This window comes from Chiloscyllium plagiosum, chromosome 30, assembly GCF_004010195.1.
Source record: "Chiloscyllium plagiosum isolate BGI_BamShark_2017 chromosome 30, ASM401019v2, whole genome shotgun sequence".
NCBI classification, from domain to species: Eukaryota; Metazoa; Chordata; class Chondrichthyes; order Orectolobiformes; family Hemiscylliidae; genus Chiloscyllium; species Chiloscyllium plagiosum.
Genome location: NC_057739.1, coordinates 3,688,612 through 3,708,166, shown reverse-complemented (window position 1 = coordinate 3,708,166; position 19,555 = coordinate 3,688,612). Strand labels below are relative to the sequence as shown.

At 40.4% G+C, this 19,555-nt stretch overlaps 1 protein-coding gene across 1 annotated transcript in view; it reads left to right on the top strand.

The window, feature by feature from the left end:
* The window catches only part of LOC122564715, a 155,439-nt gene that overhangs the window by 60,730 nt on the left and 75,154 nt on the right, over nt 1-19,555 (top strand). Inside the window, exons 5-6 of the mRNA XM_043719838.1 lie at nt 6,800-6,877; nt 10,591-10,629. Coding sequence (XP_043575773.1) covers nt 6,813-6,877; nt 10,591-10,629 — 104 coding nt within the window. The 5' untranslated portion in view covers nt 6,800-6,812. The remainder of the gene's footprint in view (nt 1-6,799; nt 6,878-10,590; nt 10,630-19,555) is intronic.

The following is a 19,555-nucleotide window of genomic DNA, read 5'->3' as shown; positions in this document are numbered from 1 at the left end:
AGTAGCATCCTTGTAAATCTTTTTTGCGCACTTTCCAGTTTAATTACATCTTTCCTATGGCTGGGTGACTAGAATTGTACACAGTACTCCAAATGTAGCCTAAGCAATGTCTTGGACAGCTGTAATATGACGTTCCAACTATTGTACTCAATGCTCTGACCAATGAAGGCAAGTATGCCAAATGCCTTCTTCACCACCCTGTCTAACTGTGACATCATTTCCAAGGAATTGTGTGTATCCGCATCCATAGGTCTCTCTGTTCGAGAACAGTCCCCTGTGTATGCCCTATCCTGGTTTGTCTAACCAAAATACAATACCTCATATTTATCTGCATTACACTCCATCTGCCATTCATCAGCCCACTGGTCCAGTTGATCAAGATCCTATTGTACTTAGATAACCTTCTTCATTGTCCACTATACCACCAATTTTACTGTCACTGCAAACCTACTAATCATGCCTCCTATATTCTCATCCAAATCGTTTATATAAATGATGATCAGCAGTGGATCTAACAACGATTGTTATGGCACCCCGCTGGCCATAGGCATCCAATCTGAACAACAACCCTCTACCACCACCCTCTTGTCTCCTACCGTTAACCTAATGCTGTATCCAATTGGCTAGCTCCCCTTTGGTCCCATATGATCTAACTGTACTAAACAGTCTACTATGCGGAACCTTGTTGAAGGCCACACTAAAAACCATGTAGACAATGACTATTGCTCTGTTTTCATCCATCTTCTTGGTCACCTCTTCAAAAAACTAAAATTTTGTGAGACACGATTCCCATGTTTAAAGCCATGCTGACTATACCAATCAGTCCTTGCCTTTCCAAATGCATGTAGATCCTGTCTTCAGAATTCCCTTCAACAACTTACCCACTGCTGACATTAGGCTCACTGGTCTGTAGTTCCTTGGCTTTTCCTTGCAGCCTTTCTTTAGTAAAGGATTACAGTGGTGCTGGAAAAGCACAGCAGTTCAGACAGCATCCGAGGAGCAGGAAAATCGACGTTTCGGGCAAAAGCCCTTCATCAGGAATACAGAGTGCCTAAAAGGTGGAAAGAAAAATGAGAGGATGGTGAGGGTGGGGAGAAAGTAGCATAGAGTACAATAGGTGAGGAAATGACCTGGGAGTTGCAGTGGGAGAGGGACTCCCTGAGATTCTTGTAGAGAGAGGAGGAAAACTTCTTCAAGGCAGGCATTCTTGCAAGAGGATTCGCAGTAGGGTTAAAATCAACTAGGTAAAAACTAGGTCTGAATTGCTGTGCATTTCCAGCACCACTCTAATCCAGAATCTGGTTTCCAGCATCTGCAGTCATTGTTTTTACCTTTCTTTAGTAAAGGCACAACATCAGCCACCCTCCAGTGTTCTGGCACCTCATTTGTGGCTATCGATGATACAAATATCTCCACTAGGGGACCTGCAATTTCTTCACTAGCTTTCCACAATGTCCTGGGATACGAGTCATTGATCAGGTCCCCGGGGAAATACCTACCTTTATGCGTTTTTGGACTTCCAGCACCACCTCATTTGTAATGTGGACTCTTTTCAAGATATCACTGTTTAGCTCCCTGAGTTTCCTAGCTTCCATGTCTTTCTCTACATATAGATGACCTAATTGATCTTTAAGGGGCCCTGTTGTCTTCTGAGTTACTCTTTTCCCATTAATATACTTGTATATTCTCTTTGGATTATCTTTAACCTTATCTGCCAAGTTTTTGCTCTCCTGATTTCCCTCTTAAGTGCATTCCTACACTCCTATTCTCCTCAAGCATTCACTTCATCTCAGCTGCCTGTACCTGACACATGCCTCTTCGTTTTCTTGACCAGAGCCTCAATATCTCTAGTCATCTAGTGTTCCCTTCTTCTGCCAGCTTCTCCTTCTCACTAACAGGAACATGTTGGTCCTGAATTCTCATTATCTAGCTTTTGAAAGCCTCCCAGTGATCAGATCACCTGTCAACAGCCTCCCCCAGCCAACATTTGGAAGTTCCTTTCTAGTACCATCAACATTGGCCTTTCCCCAATTTAATCAGAGAATCCCCACAGTGTTGAAACAGCCCTTCGACCAACAAGTGCACACCAACTCTCGGAAGAGAATCCCACTCAGACACATTCTCCTGCCCAATTCCTCTACGTTGGGCAATTTAGCACAGCCAATTCAGCTAACTTGCACATTTTTGGAAACTAGAACACCTGGAGGAAACCCACACAGGCATGGAAAGAATGTGCAAACTCCATACAGATAGTTGTGCGAGGCTGGAATTGAATCCGGGTCCCTGGTGCTATGAGGCAGCAGTGCTAACCACTGAGCCACTGTGCCACCCATTGCTGGCTGGAACTTTAATTTGTGAAATTCCATAACTATTTTAAAACTCTTAGAATTATGGTCATCAGTCCAAAAGTGCTCTCCGACTAACAACTCAGTCACTTGCCTTTATTCCCAAAACACGGTCAAGTTTAGCCCTTTCTGTAATAGGGCCATGTACATATTGATTGAAAATGTTGTTTTTGAACACATGTAACACATTCCTCCCCAACAAAGCCCTTAGCTCTATGACAGTCCCAGTGTATGTTTGGAAAGTTAGAATCCCCTACATTTACAATTCTATTATTCTTATGGTGATCTCCCTGCATGTATTAGCACATTCTCTTAGGAAAATTCCTGAAGGCATGATGTCAGTTTCAAGTAGATTTGTTAGAAATATTTCACACTGGTGAGCCAGCCACAAGTGGGAAAAGAAAGGCAAACAATTGCAGAGATCTCCGAACGGAAAAAAAGTGTTGGAGTAAGATGAAACAGGAAAAGTGTGCTTGTGTCTGATGCTGAATGCATATCACGTATTACAACCCAGACTCCATTTAGAAGATTCTGTGAAAAATTGTAAAATTAAATAAGAGAAACATAGTATGAGAAGGGATGGAAAGTTAACCTAAAAGATCATTTAAAAGTCCCCTGTACATTTATGAACAGTAAAAGGATGGTGAAAGGAGATTTATGCATGAAGACAAGGGGTGTGGCCGAGTTACTAAATGAATTCTTTGTCTTATCAAAGAACACATTCCACCCCAACAAAGCCCTTAACTCTATGACAGTCCTAGTGTATGTTTGGAAAGTTAGAAAGTTAGATTGGGGGGGCACAGTGGCTCAGCAGTTAGCACTGCTGTCTCACAGCACCAGGGTCACAGGTTCGATTCCAGCCTTGTGTGACTGTGTGGAGTTTGCACATTCTCCCTGTGTCTGCGTGGGTTTCCTCCGGGTGCTCTGGTTTCCTCCCAAATCCAAAGATGTACAGATCAGGTGAATTGGCAATGCTAAATTGCCCCATAGTGTTAGGTCATTTAGTCAGAGGAAGATGGGTCTGGGTGGGTTACGCTTCGGAGGGCCGAAGGGCCTGTTTTCACACTGTAGGGAATCTAATCTAAACAAGTTGCTTCACAGGCCATAGTGAAAGAGAAGGCAGTTCAGACATTTAATAGCTTTAAGATTGGTAAAGAAGGGTAGCATTATGGCTCATGGTTGGCACTGCTGCCTCACAGCACCAGGGACTCGCATTTGATTCCACTTTCAGGTAAATGTCTGTGTGGAGTTTGCATCCTGTCCCTGTATGTGTTTCCTCCAGATGCTCCAGTTTTCTCCCACAGTCCAAAGATCTGTAGGTTTGGTGGATTGGCCATGGGATATGCAGTGTTGCAGGGATAGAGTCTTTAGATGGTCAGTGTCAACTTAATGGGCCAGATGACCTGCTTCTACACTATAGGGATTCTATGATATGATGTATTAGCTAAACTGACTGCACTTAAAGAAACATGCTCTGACCTGTGTGTGGCTCTTTATTAGTTAAAAATGTCCATATTAATTTGGCAGCAATATCTTCGGTCAAGATCTTTCCTTTGTAGCTCCAGCTGCCTGTCACCATGAGACCCAAAGGACATAACTCATAGGCCTCCCTCACCATTTTACACTTGACAACATGAATAAACATAAAAACATGATTTTCATAACCAACTCATACTTTAAAAATATTTTTGAGTAATTGCTACATAAAGAACCTGTATACTCACAGCTACTCACACATGTCTTGCTGGAAATTTTTTAAAATTGTTTTTCTAAAAGCTATGAATATTAGATAAACTAATTAATACAATAATAATATGAAACAAAAGAAAAATGATGCATATATAGTAATGATGAAGGATAATAGTGACTTCAGCATTGGCTTATAAAAGGCAGATGATAAAGTGCCATATAACAAGCATCTATATAATGTTACAGCTCCTGTAATAAGAGGGGTAGTGTTGACATGGATACAAAATTGGCTGAGTCACAGGGAGCAAAGTTGCTTCATGTCCATGCTACACTCACAGACTTTATAACCATGCGGATGGGCCAAATGAGGGGCTCCTTGTTAGGGTGCTCCTAACACACACGCTTTGAGCATCGGTCAAGGGCTAGCTAAACTTTGTAACAGTGACTCAATCTGAAGCCAGGTATTTTTGGAGTGCCCGAGACATTTGAGGGGAGACCCAGTCGAATGTATAAGAACGTTCACTGCCTTACTACAATTTACTCCAAATCATCCACTGTATCTTCAACAAAACTCCTCCCTTGTCTGGATGATCAATGACAGCAACTGGTCCTCCCACTGCAAAGGATGCAGAGGAGTGCCAGCTGCACAAACATCCCTATATCTGTCACTGTCCAAGCCCTAGGGTCAATGACACAGGGTTTTTCTTAGGTTTCTCAGGGTTCTGGGCTACAGGGCAACAATATTTTGGGGACCCACTCTGTATCTCCACTATCTTTATATCTGTCTGTTGTTCATAAATACCTGAAACTGGTATACAGAAGCGAAATCTTGTGCATGCTGAGAAATTGAAATAGAGACTGTAAGTGCTAGTTGCACTCTGCAGATATGACAGTACATACAGAGAGGAAAGTAGTTAACATTTTTGATTGATCAGAGCTGTTATTTCAATATCTGTAGGAGTTTCTGATCTCATCTACAATATAATTTATGTTTGAAATATATTTGGAGTATTCCTGAGGCTTTACACTAATCATATAAAAATTTGTAGGTAGTTAATAATATATTTTAATCAACAAACCAACAAATTTTTTTTGTCTTTTATTCATTTTTCATGTTCATGCTGCTAATAAATGACCAGTAGTGCCTTTTATGATAAAGGAGGCGATTATTGCAGCATCAAGAGGCAAAGCAATTGTTCACAGTAAGTAGAAAATATATAACTAGATGTCATCAGATTAATTTGAGGCCACTTTCAAATGCAGTGAGTTTTTAGAGCAAATTTTGGATCATAATTCAGTATTGGATGAGTCAAAGTAATACCAAATTCATTTAGTGAAATGGATCTTGTACTGCAGTGGTGGTGCCCCAACCTTGATGCTAGGAAGATGTGTCAGGAAATGTGTCTGAAAAGAATGTTCCCTGTATATATAATCTGCAGAAAATGGAACCATTTTCTTGCTGTTAATCAGCTTGAGTAGACATGATCTTTTTGCCATTGCCCAAGTGTAGTCAACCATATTAAAGCAATGTAAGGTAGCCCTAGATTTCCAAATTTCCATTTGTAAGCTATTAAGTAAATTAAACACATCAGAAGTGAAAGAACATCCTTTGTCATTGTATGAACTTTGATGTATAATTAAAGTTTCTCAGAGGCACATTCTTCGATAACTTAATCCCCCCTTAAAGGAGAAGGATTAATGAAATGTTGGTCTGGATTTTCCAATGGCCAGGCAGTAGTTATTCCACCACAGATGGAGCCATGCATAAGGACCTTGTTGAATCTCCATCATAATAGTCTCCAAAGGTCCTGATGAAAAGTTTATGCTTGAATTGTCGACTCTCCTGCTCCTCGGATGCTGCCTGACTGGCTGTGCTTTTCCAGCACCACACTTTTTGACACCAAAGGAGTTGCGCAGGAAATTGAATGTTCTGCTGGACAGTTCCACTGTACCTGAAACTCTCTGAAAGTCTCCATTTAGATTGGAGATTTTGGAGCATCCCAGTGAAATTAAGTAAAATAGTTATTTGGAAAGTTTATGTATGAAATACATAATCCAGGTCCTGAGTAATGATTCAACAGACTTCCATACTTCATACACCACCAAATACATCTCCCCCAAACCCTAACACCTCCAAGATATTGATTCGATGCAACCTATGACCCAACCACCTTGCTTTACTTTGCCCCTAACCACCCACTGCCACTGGATCTGATCCAATGCTCCTTCCGTACTGCCTGATATGCCCCTCCCTACCCTCAACATACCCGACACCCTCACCCCACCATTGTAACTGATCAAACTCTCTGCTCTAATGCCAGATGCAACCCAAATCTCCCACCCCACTCCTGGACTGAACCTGACCCTCACTATCTCACTGGATGCAACCTGAATGGACATTAACATTTATTTGTTTACAAAAGTAGAAATACATCACATATTCTTTCAGAAATACCATTCATTATTCACTTCTATCACATTCTTCACAAATACACTTTACAGATCTGAAGTATTCTGTTATTTTATCATTGCAGGTTGATTCTGCGATCTTACATTCTCATTGGAATAGCAGTTGCCTGAGGGGAAAGCTACATGGTTTTAAAAAAATGTCTTTGATACCTATAAGCACTTGATTGTAACTGATGTGATTTATGTAAGATTTCAGTCAATGAATCAATTTACTTTATACAAAAAATCATTGTGAAATAAACTCCTATTCTTTTGCACTTTCATTTTAACCTTTGTTTTGCCTTTTTCCAATGTAGATCTTCCAGTTCCATGCATAATAAAAACAATATATTACCACAGAAATATGGTGCAAATGAGTGCGATCAAACATTTAGGTCAGTGTTAGTGATTTTTAAAAGTGAGTTTGAATGAAGTATCATAATTCATGACATGAATTTTTATAAAGTTAATGTACTTTGCAATTAGCATGTGCATTTTGATGTAAACCATATTTAATGATATGGAGGTGCCAGTGTTGGCCTGGAGTGGACAAAGTTAAAAATCACACAACACCAGGTTATAGTTCAACAGGTTTATTTGGAAGCACTAGCTTTCAGAGCGCTGCTCCTTCAGATAGTTGTGGAGCAGGACCATAAGACACAGAATTTATCGCAAAAGATTACTATGTCATGTAACTGAAACGATATATTGAACAAACATAAATTGCTGTTAAGTCTTTCACCTTTTAGAGTGGGTTGTAGGTTTTGGTTCATTAATTTGCAAATCCCAGAGCTTCTTTTAAGTCAGATTCGCAAGATAACTTAAGGTTTTATATTTAAAAATGTGACATCGTAGCTCAAACAATGCATTGAAGCTCTGAGATTAGAGTCTGCCTCTATCCCAATCTTGAGTCAGATTGGTTCTGTTTCCAAAGTAGAAATTTATAAAATGTTACATTGCAGATTGTATGTTTTTTGAGCAAAATAGAATGTGTCTGCAATTATAATTCTGAGCTAACTTGTCACCTTTTTTCATAAAACCTTAAGTTATCTCAAGAATGTGACTTAAAAGAAGTTCTGGAATTTACATGTTAATGAACAGAAACCTGCAACCCATTCTAAAAGATGAAAGACTTAATAGCAATCTGGGTTTATAAATTCGGTGTCTTACGATCCTGCGCCACAACCACCTGATGAAGGAGCAGCGCTCCAAAAGCTAGTGCTTCCAAATAAACCTGTTGGACTGTCGCCTGGTATTATGTGATTTTTAACTATATTTAACAGTAACTACTGCTGGAGTCATAGAGTCATGTGACACAGAAATGGACCCTTCAGTCCAACCCATGCTGACCAGGTTTCCCAAACTAAATTAGTCCCACTTGTCTGCATTGGCCCATATCCCTCTAAACCATTCCTATTCATCTATCTGTCCAAATGTCTTTTAAATATGGTAACTGTACCTGCATCTACCAATTCCCCTGGCAGTTCATCCCAAATATGAACCAGCATCTGTAAGAAAATGTTGCCAATCTGGTCCCTTTTAAATCTTTCTCCCTCTCACCTTAAAATAATGCCTTCTAGTTTTGAATTCCCCAACACTAGGGAAAAGAACTTTGCTCTTCACCTTATCTATGTTTGTCATGATTTTATAAACCTCTATGAGGTTACCCCTTAACTTCCTATCCTCCAGTGAAAAACCTCCCAGCCTATCCAGCCTCTCCTTATAACTCAAATCCTCCAGTCTTGGTAACATCCTTGTAAATCTTTTCTGCACCCTCTCAAATTTAATGATACCCTTCCTACAGCAGGGCAACCACAACTGTACATAGGACTCCAAACATGGCCAACCCAACATCCTGTACAACTGTAACATGATGTCCCAACTCCTATACTCATTGGTCAGAGCAATGAAGGCAATTGTGCCAAATGCTTACTTTTCAACCTTGTCTACGTGTGACACAACTTTCAAGGAACTATGCACCTGAACCCCTAAGTCTCTCTATTCAACAATACTCCCCAAAGCCTTAATTGTAAGTCCTGTGTTTATACATCTTACCATTACCAAATGCAACACCTCACATTCATCTAAATTAGACTTCTTCTGCCATTCTTTGGCCCATGGATTTAATTGATCAAGATACCATTGTATTCTTAGATAACCTTTTTCACAATCTACTATACCACCAATTTTGGTGTCATCTGCAAATGCTTCATATATTCTCCTGTGAGTTTTGTATGAATAATAAGAGTATGCCTCTAAACGTGATCAAATACCAAATATGTAAGTCTCTTATTGGATAAAAATATGAAGTGTATCAATGGGCTAGTATGTTAAATTACCATGTTAGTTGCTGATAATTGTAAAAATCCATATAATTAATTAATCTCCTTCAGGGAAGGGAACTTGCCACTCCTATACAGCTTTTGTCCACATAAGTTGACCTTATTGTCCCCTGTTGTTCTAACAAGGCACTCAGTTATGCATTGTTTCAGACGCAGCTAGAGATGAACAATAAAAACGTCCTTGCTAATATGACTGCAAATAAACAATTATGAAATTCATGTTACTTTATTTGAATGCTAGTTATGGTGGTCTTTATGTCATTTTCTAAAAAAAAGCTTATATATATTTTCATGATATATAAGTGAGTTAAACATATACCATAGAAGGTGATGGTGGACTGCTGTTTGTATGATTGGAACCCAGTATTAGTGGCACACCACAGGGTTCAATGCTAGGTCTCCTATTGTTCGTGATATGTACAAATGATATTGATGAAAATGTGGAGATGAAGTTAAGTCAATTTGCAGATAAAATGAAGATTGGCCAGGTGATTGGCAGAGAGGAAGAAGGTTTTAGGAGGATATAAATGGTTTGGTCAGATGTCAGATCAGTGGCAGATGGTATTTAATTCAAAGTTTGTGAGAAGATTTGTAGCTCGGGTGCTTGTTGTTGTGGTTCTGTTCGCCGAGTGGGAATTTGTGTTGCAGACGTTTCGTCCCCTGTCTAGGTGACATCCTCAGTGCTTGGGAGCCTCCTGTGAAGCACTTCTGTAACGTTTCCTCCGGCATTTAGTGATTTGTATCTGCCGCTTCCGATTGTCAGTTCCAGCTGTCCGCTGCAGTGACTGGTATATTGGGTCCAATATACCGACCACTGCAGTGGACAGCTGGAACTGACAACCGGAAGCGGCAGATACAAATCACTATAAATGCCGGAGGAAACGTTACAGAAGCGCTTCACAGGAGGCTCCCAAGCACTGAGGATGTCACCTAGACAGGGGACGAAACATCTGCAACACAAATTCCCAGCTTGGCGAACAGAACCATAACAATGGTATTTAATCGTGAGCACTTTTCAAAAGTGCTCCTTTCTCAGTGAACCAGTTTGAGATGCATCTAAGACATGTTTTATAAATGTCCCTGGACACTGGGGCAATTTAGCATGGTCAATCCACCTAACCTGCACATCTTTGGACTGAGAGAGGAAAGTGGAGCACCCAGCAGAAACCCACACAGACACATGGTGAATGTGCAAATTCCACACAAACAATCAACCAAGTTTGGAATCAAACCCAGGTCCTTGGTGCTGTGAGGCCACTTTTGTTTTTACTAGCATGTTGCCTGGATGGAACACTTCAGCTGTGAAGAGAGGCTGGATAAGCTGGAATTGTTTTCTTTGGAACAGGGAAGATTGAGACTGATAGAGATGTATAAGATTACAGAGTGAATAGAAAGTAGCTTTCCCCCTTAAGTTGAAGGATCAGTAGATTTGAGGAAAAGTATTTTCACCCAGAGGGTGATGGACATCTGGAATGCAGTGCCTGGAGGATAGTTGAGGCGGGTAACCTCAGAACCTTCAAAAAATACTTGGATGAGCACTTGAAATGTCATAATATTCAAAGCAAGAGACCTAATGCTGAAAAGTGGGATTAATGTTGTTTTTGCAAAGGGCCTCATCTGTACTGTCTGACCTTCTATAAATAACTAACAGGTGTATAAGTGTACTTATGCATAATGGTCAGTTTTATATCATATGATTGTGCTTCATAAATCACAAAATAATTTTTTTCTGTCTACTTTTGTTTTAACTTGTTTTTGTATTTTAGGTCCTTTTCTGATGAAACTGGATGCAAGGAAAACTATAGGTTAGTGTGACTGAAATAGCAAAACCCAAAATATTTAATTTCACACTATAATGGGGCAGATCTTCAACTTGCCATACCGTATAAAATGGCCATAGCAGAACAAAATTGGGGATTTCAGAGCAGATGTTGACCCATTATTCTAGTTTTATGCAAGAGCAACAAGGTGAAAATGTACCAAAGTGTCTACATTTTTGTAATCTGATTTTATTCTTGCAATACAAATGTTTATATTTCAATATGTGTCATCCAGTTAAGTAATTTAGCTGGCTGACAAGTTTGTGACGCAGAGAGACGTCAACAATGAACTGAGGTTACCATGAAGGACTCTGCTTCTCAACCTCTCTTCTCACCTGCTCAATGGGATACTGCAGAGGGTGGATGTTCTCTAACCCTAAGATCGGTGGTAGAGAACATAACACCAGATCCTACCAGTCTGGTCCAAGGTTTCCACCCATGTCAGTACAATCTCAGCCATCTTGACCTCCACTCTGTAAGAATGAGTGCCACCATCTTATCTCTGTTTCTGCACACACTTCCAACCAAGTCACATGGTCTACCACACTCAGTGTTGGAAACAACATCTTTTTCACTCATTTCTGTAATGATTGTTATTAGGTCAACCAGGTGGACCTTGTAGAATGAGTTCCCTGATTGGGGCTGTCAATCTGAGATTGCTGGCTGACAGATAAGAGCAAGACTGTCGGACATTCTGTTCACTCTGAGAGCCAGCTCTGAGGGAGCTGGATCAGTGTCAAGGAATATCCACTGTAAATAAAGGGATGGGATACTGGCCTCTGGAGTTATTTTAGTGACGATGAGAGAAAAGCATGCTCCTGAAGAAATTCACTCGCAACAGTCACCTTTAAGTTGGGGTAAACATTTCTGGCACCAAGCATTACTTGGGAAGTTTGACTCATTTGATCTTGCTGTCGAAAACTGTGCCGGTATGTGGAAAGAATGTGTCACTTTTCCCAGCCAAATGACCTTAGGGTAGATGAGAATCAATAAGTAATTCTCCTGACAGCTTGTGGACCTGCAGCTTTTTCAGTTATTAGGAGCCTAACATTCCCTGAGGCTCCAGATACTAAAACCTTTCAAGAATTCATGGATTTAGTTAAGGAATATTACAGCCCCATGCCTCCACTAATTCTGAAATGCTATTGGTGTTACTCAGCAATTTGAGAACCAGGAGAACCCATATCGGGATTTTTGACAAGGTTAAGATGACTAGCAGAGGCATGTGACTTTGGTTTAACCCTTAGTGATATGCTGAGAGACCATTTAGTATATGGGGTTAGTGATGTAACCATACAAAAGCGCCTACTAGCTGAAGCCACAAACAAGCACGACAACTGGTTTATCATTGGAAAATGCAGCAAGAGGAGCATTAGAGATGCAGGGTATTTCGATGGAAGTGGCCAGTACAACTGAACTTTGGGAAACACTATTTGAGTAAAGGTAACTGCACAGCCTCACTCAGACCATATCCTGAACTGAGGGACTGTTGTTCAGTCCACAGCAAAACCTCAAAACAAAGCCAAGCCTTGGTCAAACAGTTAAAGTTATCTTCAGGATAGAATCCAGCAAGCCATTGTAGTTGCTGCCAGTATGTGGACTTGGGACAGCAAAAGAGTCCCATTAGATCTAAATTGAGTAAGAGAACTCATAGGGCAGTATCCAGGAGAGTGCATAAGCTCAAAAGTCCACCTACAACTAGTTTGGAACAATTAAATTGCTGAGCAACATCCAAATCAGAACCAATTAAAATAAATGTCTGGTTAAATGGCCACTCAGTGCCCTTGACGAACTCTGCCTGGATCCCCTGACAAGTAAGTTTGCCCTTGACATGATTGAACACTACTTGTCTTCAATCTCAAGACATCACCCTATGATGGATGCCCATGCAGTGTGTTTGCCACATCAGCTGCTGGCACTTGGTGTAGGTGTAATGCTGGCATAATATGGTGAGCTGAGCTGTTGGTTTTGGGTATCCAAAATGGAGATCTGAATTAACAAATGGCAAGCTAGAGTCACCAGGTATCGATTTTGACTTCCATGTCAGTATTTGAAGTATCTATCTAGTTTCTATTTGGCTTTTGGTAGAGTAGGAACCTATTTATGTGGCAAGATTCAGTGATAATGAGTCTAATGGACTTGTTAATAGGCATCTTGCCACTTTCCAGCTGGAATCTCATCTTAAAGCCCCAAAATCTATTGTAAAGTGTAACTTGTTGCTCCTGAAGTTGACAAAGGCCTCACTGTACTTCTCACATGATTGTCACCATAGCACATGTGTTCAGATCCCTCTAACTTTCCATCCAATGTCTTTCATGTTTTCTTTAATGGTTCATGCTCATATTTCTGGAGGTGGATTTCACCACAGAGAGGAGAATATAGGAGTCGCATTAGTTTTTGTGTCAGAAGCCCACCTTTGGAAACATTTTGGTACAATTTAAATTCAAATTCTTTATGTCTTTACACTTAGACTACTTGTTTGTTCATTTAGAACTTTAATTATTCAGGCAGTAGAAGACAGTTTAATGATATAATTTCAGGAGAGATTTATTGATTATTGGAGCCAGTACAGAACAAAGCTAGGCAGCAACTTTACTGGCTCAGTTCAAGTCTTGCTTTCTGATTCAGTCTGAGACATGGGCAAAAAATGGTCTCCTCTCTCTTTCCAGTGGTCTTGTGTTTCTGGCTGGAGATCAATGTCTTTTCAGTTTTAAACTCAGTGTGTGTGCATGCATGAACAGTGATGTTATTATACACTTGTTGTTCTAGAGGACAATGGTGGAACAATGTTAGTGTCCTTTCCTCTGAGCATGAAGGCCTGGATTCAAGTCCCAACTGCTCTGAAGTTGTGTAATAATATCGCTAAACAGATTATCTACTTTGATTGTTCGAAGAGAAACATAGCTGGTCCCTATTCAATTTAAGTGGTATGTGATCAGTTTCTAATTGGTCTCTTAAAAGTGATGGTCATCTCCAGAAGTCACTTTCTACTATCCCCTGGCTGATTCCATCAAGTTTCAATTATTTATGAGATTGTTCCCCTCCACATAGATTGTTCTGTTATTTCATCAAATTTTAAGACTGTCTATACACTTACTGGGGCCATCTTCACTTGTTTTTAGATGATGGGGTGTGTGATATCATGTCCTTTTGATTGGCAACCTGAGGTCATCATCCAACATGAAAAAATAAACATCGTTTTTTTGTAGAAATCCTATTAGTTGTGCTTAAGACACTTATTAGTGTGTTCTGAAAGAAGGAGACATCTCATAAACATTTTTTTAGTGGAAATTCCTGTTAATGTTAAAAACTGGCAAAGTAGCAAAGTAACATACAAACTTAAAACTCATGCAGAACTTACAAAGAATATAAAGCTTAAAAGTCTATGTAGTGTGTATAAAATATAAGTGCATAAGGACACTCAGTGTTAAACATAAGATAATGAAATACACTAATACATGCAGTTAATACATAGAGTATGATTTTCTGCATCCTGAGGACGTGAGAAATAGAGTGGATGAGAGAACTTAATAAGGCAAGATCCAAAAGTTAGATTAATATTATGAAGATAAACTTTAATAATTAAGGTTTCCCCCACCGAAGACAAGTTGACCTTCTCACAACTACATGTCGGAAACCATTTGCATGTAGTTGTACCTCATTGATTGCACAACTTGCTGAAATTAACTTCGCCTTCCCACTAAACTCCTGCCCAGTCAAGGTAATCGAAGCTTCAAATCCTTGACTGCATAAGACAAGTCCATGTCGGTTGACGTTGCTGGATTAACATCAGAGCTGGTTATGTTCCTGCAGCATATGAGGCAAACACAATGTATGTGGATGAAGAGCATAGCAATATGTAATTGAGAAAAAGAAGGCATGTCATTCAAGGAAGTGTAGGGGTGGGCCATTTCTAGTATGGGGTTTGGCCATGGTCTAATGGGCAGCATGGTGGCTCAGTGATTAGCACGGCTGCCTCATGACGCCAGAGACCCAGGTTTGATTCCTGCCTCGGTTGACTATCTGTGTGGAGTTTGCATGATCTCCCTGTGTCTGTGTGGGTTTTCTCCGGGTGCTCCAGTTTCCTCTCACCTTCCAAAAGATGTGCAGGTTAGGGGAATTGGCCATGCTAAATTACCCATAGTGTTAGGTGCATTAGTCAGAGGTAAATGTAGGGAAATGAGTCTGGGTGGGTTACTCTTCGGAGGATCGGTGTGGGTTCGTTGAGCCGAAGGGCTTGTTTCCACACTGTAAGGAATCTAATCTAATTCGAGGCCGAGGATTCGGCACCCTTTCAGCCTGGAAATTAGACCACAATCAGTCCTGAAAGTCGAGAGAAATCATTCCATATTTTCCTGACTAGTCAGTTGGAGCAAACTGCAAATCCATTCTGGAGGATTGGTTGTGGTCAGACAAAATGTCATATAATTCAGTCTGGGAGACCAGGGGCTTGGTGGATGGATTGTCTATAATGGTTTGTAGTGACTGTCCAAGATATTCTCAAAGCTGCAAGCAAGTCATGTCTGATAATTAGTTTAAGTGTGTTAACTGACAGATTAGTTACGGTCATGGGGCAATTTGATTAATAAGGTGGGATTTGGATAGGACGGGGAGAGGGTAGAGCAGCGTACAATCTCAAAGCAAGGTCAAGGAAAGTCTGGGTGAATCTTGGGCCAGCATAGAAATTGGCATCTCAATTCTGAGGGATTTTGGCCCCAACCCGTGTAAGCGAAGGGTCATTGGGGAAATAGGGTACACAAAATGGTGGAGAGGTAGAGAATGGGGACGTATTGTGAGTAATGGAAAAAGCTGTAATTCACCATAGCAAACACAAATTTCATAATTCACCACCTTGATCCTCTGAGCAAAGTAGGAGGGATAAGTAGTATTATATCAGAAACAGGGCAGAGTTGTTGGCTGGAATATCCAGCAGGGTGACTCCAGTAATCAGAAGGTTTTCAATCTTCAGCATCTGCCTCCAATTCCCACTTCATCAGCATGACTACATAGCTCATTCCATCCATTCAAGGGTCTCCTTGAGTCTGCTTCTTGGCCTATGCAAGGTGGCCATAAACTAGTCCAGATAGTTTATGGCAATCAAGAGGTGAGTTAGCCTGACTGCTTGCCCCTCTTCTGTGTTTATGTCCATACCCAGATAACTTTGGAAAGAGAGGATAGGGTGACACACTCAAGGCCTTCTATGGCCATTGGGAAATGCAGGATTGGAGTGAATTGTTAATTTTCAAAATTATGTTTTGTTAATTTAAACTTGTGTCCTTGATTTCTGTTAGAATGCTCCTCTAAAGTCCTAGCACCATTTTACTTGGTTTTTATTTGATTTGATATGGGGATTTGACTTAATTTAACAGGTTTTAAAAGAGTTTAGCTTATACCAGCTATCAAAAAACCTCTTTGTGAGTTTGCTTCTAATCAAGATGGCCCTAGGTAAGTCTGAGCAGGGGGCAGTTTATAGGACTGCTTGGCCTGACTGCCGCTTCTCTGTTATACTTCCACACAAAGTGACATTTTAATTTCAGCTCAGTAAGTTTTTTTTTTGGGACTTTCTTTAGTTATTGTTTCTCTTTAAAGGATTGTCATTTTGGTTTCATTTCATCTAATGGATGTTAGTTATTTAAGCAGTTACTTGCACAATTCTAATTGTGATGGAATAGCAGTATCCCTCCTTGTAGTGTAGAAAGTTCAAGTTTCAGTCTCACCTCAGGATGTGGTGGCCTCAGAGGTATCTTGTAACATGTTATTATGGATCAGGCCAGACTCCCTCAAAATATTTTACCAAGGTAGCCTAGACACTTACTTTTTCTTATTTTAAAGGCACTTGTGAAGTAGGTATTTCAGGTGTGATAAAGCTGGTCAAGCCATTTGGCTTTAAGCAAAACCGAGTTTATTTATACATTGCAATTGAAACATAAACAAAAGAAAACGGAATTTAGAATAAGTTACCTATTGGAAAGCTTAACTGACCAGACACAACAACTTAACTAAGGAGCTGTTCCAACTCCCATAACATCCTATATACACACCCCTTGGCAAAAGGCATATTCAAGGACGGTTCTTACAGGCAGGAGAGATTCCGGAGGGAAAAATCAGTCAAGAATCATCTGCTGAAGCTTGGAAAATTTTTCAGGACTGCAGCAGCTTCTCACTATTACAAACCAAACTAGAAAAAATTGAACTGGGAGAACTGGCTCACAAACTTGATTGAGTTTTTTGAAGAAGTAACAAAGAGGATTGATAGGGGCAGAGCGGTGGACGTGATCTGTATGGACTTCAGTAAGGCATTCGACTAGGTTCCCCCATGGGAGACTGGTTAGCAAGGTTAGATCTCATGGAATACAGGGAGAACTAGCCATTTGGATACAGAACTGGCTCGAAGGTAGAAGACAGAGGGTGGTGATGGAGGGTTGTTTTTCAGACTGGAGGCCTGTGACCAGTGGAGTGCCACAAGGATCGATGCTGGGTCCTCTACTTTTCATCATTTATATAAATGATTTGGATGTGAACATAAGAGGTATAGTTAGTAAATTTGCAGATGACACCAAAATTGGAGGTGTAGTGGAGAGCAAAGAAGGTTACCTCAGATTACAACAGGATCTTGATCAGATGGGCCATGGGCTGAGAAGTGACAGATAGAGTTTAATTTAGATAAATGTGAGGTGCTGCATTTTGGGAAAGCAAATCTTAGATGGACTTTTACACTTAATGGTAAAGACCTAGGGAGTGTTGCTGAACAAAGCGAACTTGGAGTGCAGGTTCATTGCTCCTTGAAAGTGGAGTCACAGGTAGATAGGATAGTGAAGAAGGCGTTTGGTATGCTTTCCTTTATTACTCAGAATATTGAGTACAGGCGTTGGGAGGTCATATTGCGGTTATACGGGACATTGGTTAGGCCACTGTAGGAATATTGTGTGCAATTCTGGTCTCCTTCCTATCAGAAAGATGTTGTGAAACTTGAAAGGGTTTCAGAAAAGATTTACAAGGATATTGCCAGGGTTGGAGGATCTGAGCAATAGGGAGAGGTTGAATAGGCTAGGGCTGTTTCCCTGGAGCGTCGGAGGCTGAGGGGTGACCTTATAGAGGTTTACAAAATCATGAGGGGCATGGATAGGATAAATAGTCAAAATCTTTTTCCTGGGGTGGGGCAGTTCTGAATGAGAGGGCATAGGTTTTAGGTGAGAGGGGAAAGATATAAAAGAGAACTAAGGGGCAACTGTTTCACACAGAGTGTGGTACGTGTATGGAATGAGCTGCCAGAGGAAGTGGTGGAGGCTGGTACAATTGCAACATTTAAGAGGCATTTGGATGGGTATATGAATAGGAAGGGTTTGGAGGGATATGGGCCGGGTGCTGGCAGATGAGACTAGATTGGGTTGGGATATGTGGTTGGCATGGACGAGTTGGACTGAAGGGTCTGTCTTCGTGCTGTACATCTCTATAACTAAATGGCCACTCCACTGCCATTCTTAAACTAGGCTTATCCCAGACATTTCAGCATCTCGACCTTCATGATGTCTCTTCAAAAAAACCCAAGGACGTAATAACCTTTTTAAAGTAACAGCATCGTCACAATGTCCAAACAGGTTGACAAAAAATGTTCACAGTATCCACTGCCCCTCTAAGTGTGATTCATTTGTTCCTACTGTTCTAAAAAGAATATCTCAACCATTCACTAGAGGGTGTTTGCAGAGCCTAATGGTACATTCGAGGCCTTCACTTCAAATGGTATTTAATTTGAACTTTAAATTTGAATTTGAGCATGTGATTTTTGTTGCAGTGCCCCTTTAAGCCTGGTATTCTTTAATTTGGTTTAAATTGATTTAAAGTTGTTTCTGAGGAATTGTCTAATTGTGAGTGGTCTCATAAGGTTCTAAGTGAAAGCGCACTCTATCCTGATTGAAGCAGCAGGGTGAATTACAGCTTAATGGGAAAACACTTTACTCAATATTCTGACTGCAGAAGGAGAAAAATATCTGTACTGAAGTGCCAGTGCCAACATAGATGTATTAAACTGAATATTACATTATTTTGCTTGCATCAGGTTTTTTGTAGTGTTTCCTGCCATAATGCTGCATAGGTTCTTTTGCCTTATCTTACCAAACACCTCACATTACCTACCCAATCTCTGTGGCATCTCTCACACCTGATTTCCACCCCAATAACCTTTCTCAAAACAATTTGCCTTTTGGCATGTATCTGGCCAAAAATCAACAGCATTTCACTCAGGCCTTCTTTAAGAAGCTGCTGGACAAGCATTGGCAATCAGGCATTGTGTGACTTTGCGGCCCTTTAAAAAGATTATGTTGTCCTCGATTTTCTTCGAGAGGGGTCACAAAGGCCAGAGATTTGGATTTGTCTGGAAATACCTATTTGAAAAGGCTTTTAAGTATTTTTTAAAAATACTTGTACAATGAAAAGGGAGTGGCCAGTTCTCCCAGTTCAGGAATTTTTCTGGTTTGGTCAAGTTTTAGCTGGGGACCTGAAGAAACTGCTCCATGCTGATCCTGTCTCTTTGACATCTGTCTTGTAAGAACCTGTATTTGAATTTACCTTTTTGCCAAAGGGGTGTTATAGGATGTTGCAGGACATTAAAACAGCTCTTTGTTAAGTTGCATTTTTGTGTCAGTTGGGTTTTCAAATACTTAAGATATCCTAAATCCGGTTTTCTTTTGTTTTTGTGTAAATAAACTCTGTTTCATTGAAAACAGAGTGGTTTGACCAGCTGCATCACTCCTGGAATATTCATCTTACATCTGCGTAAAGCAAAAGTTAGGATTTGGGCTACTTTCTTAAAATGTTTTGAGTGGGTCTGACCTGGTTCATAACAATTGCTCCTCACTTGCAGAGGCCACAAAGCCATGCTGCTCATGGCACATAGCACTTTGCTCATTCCACT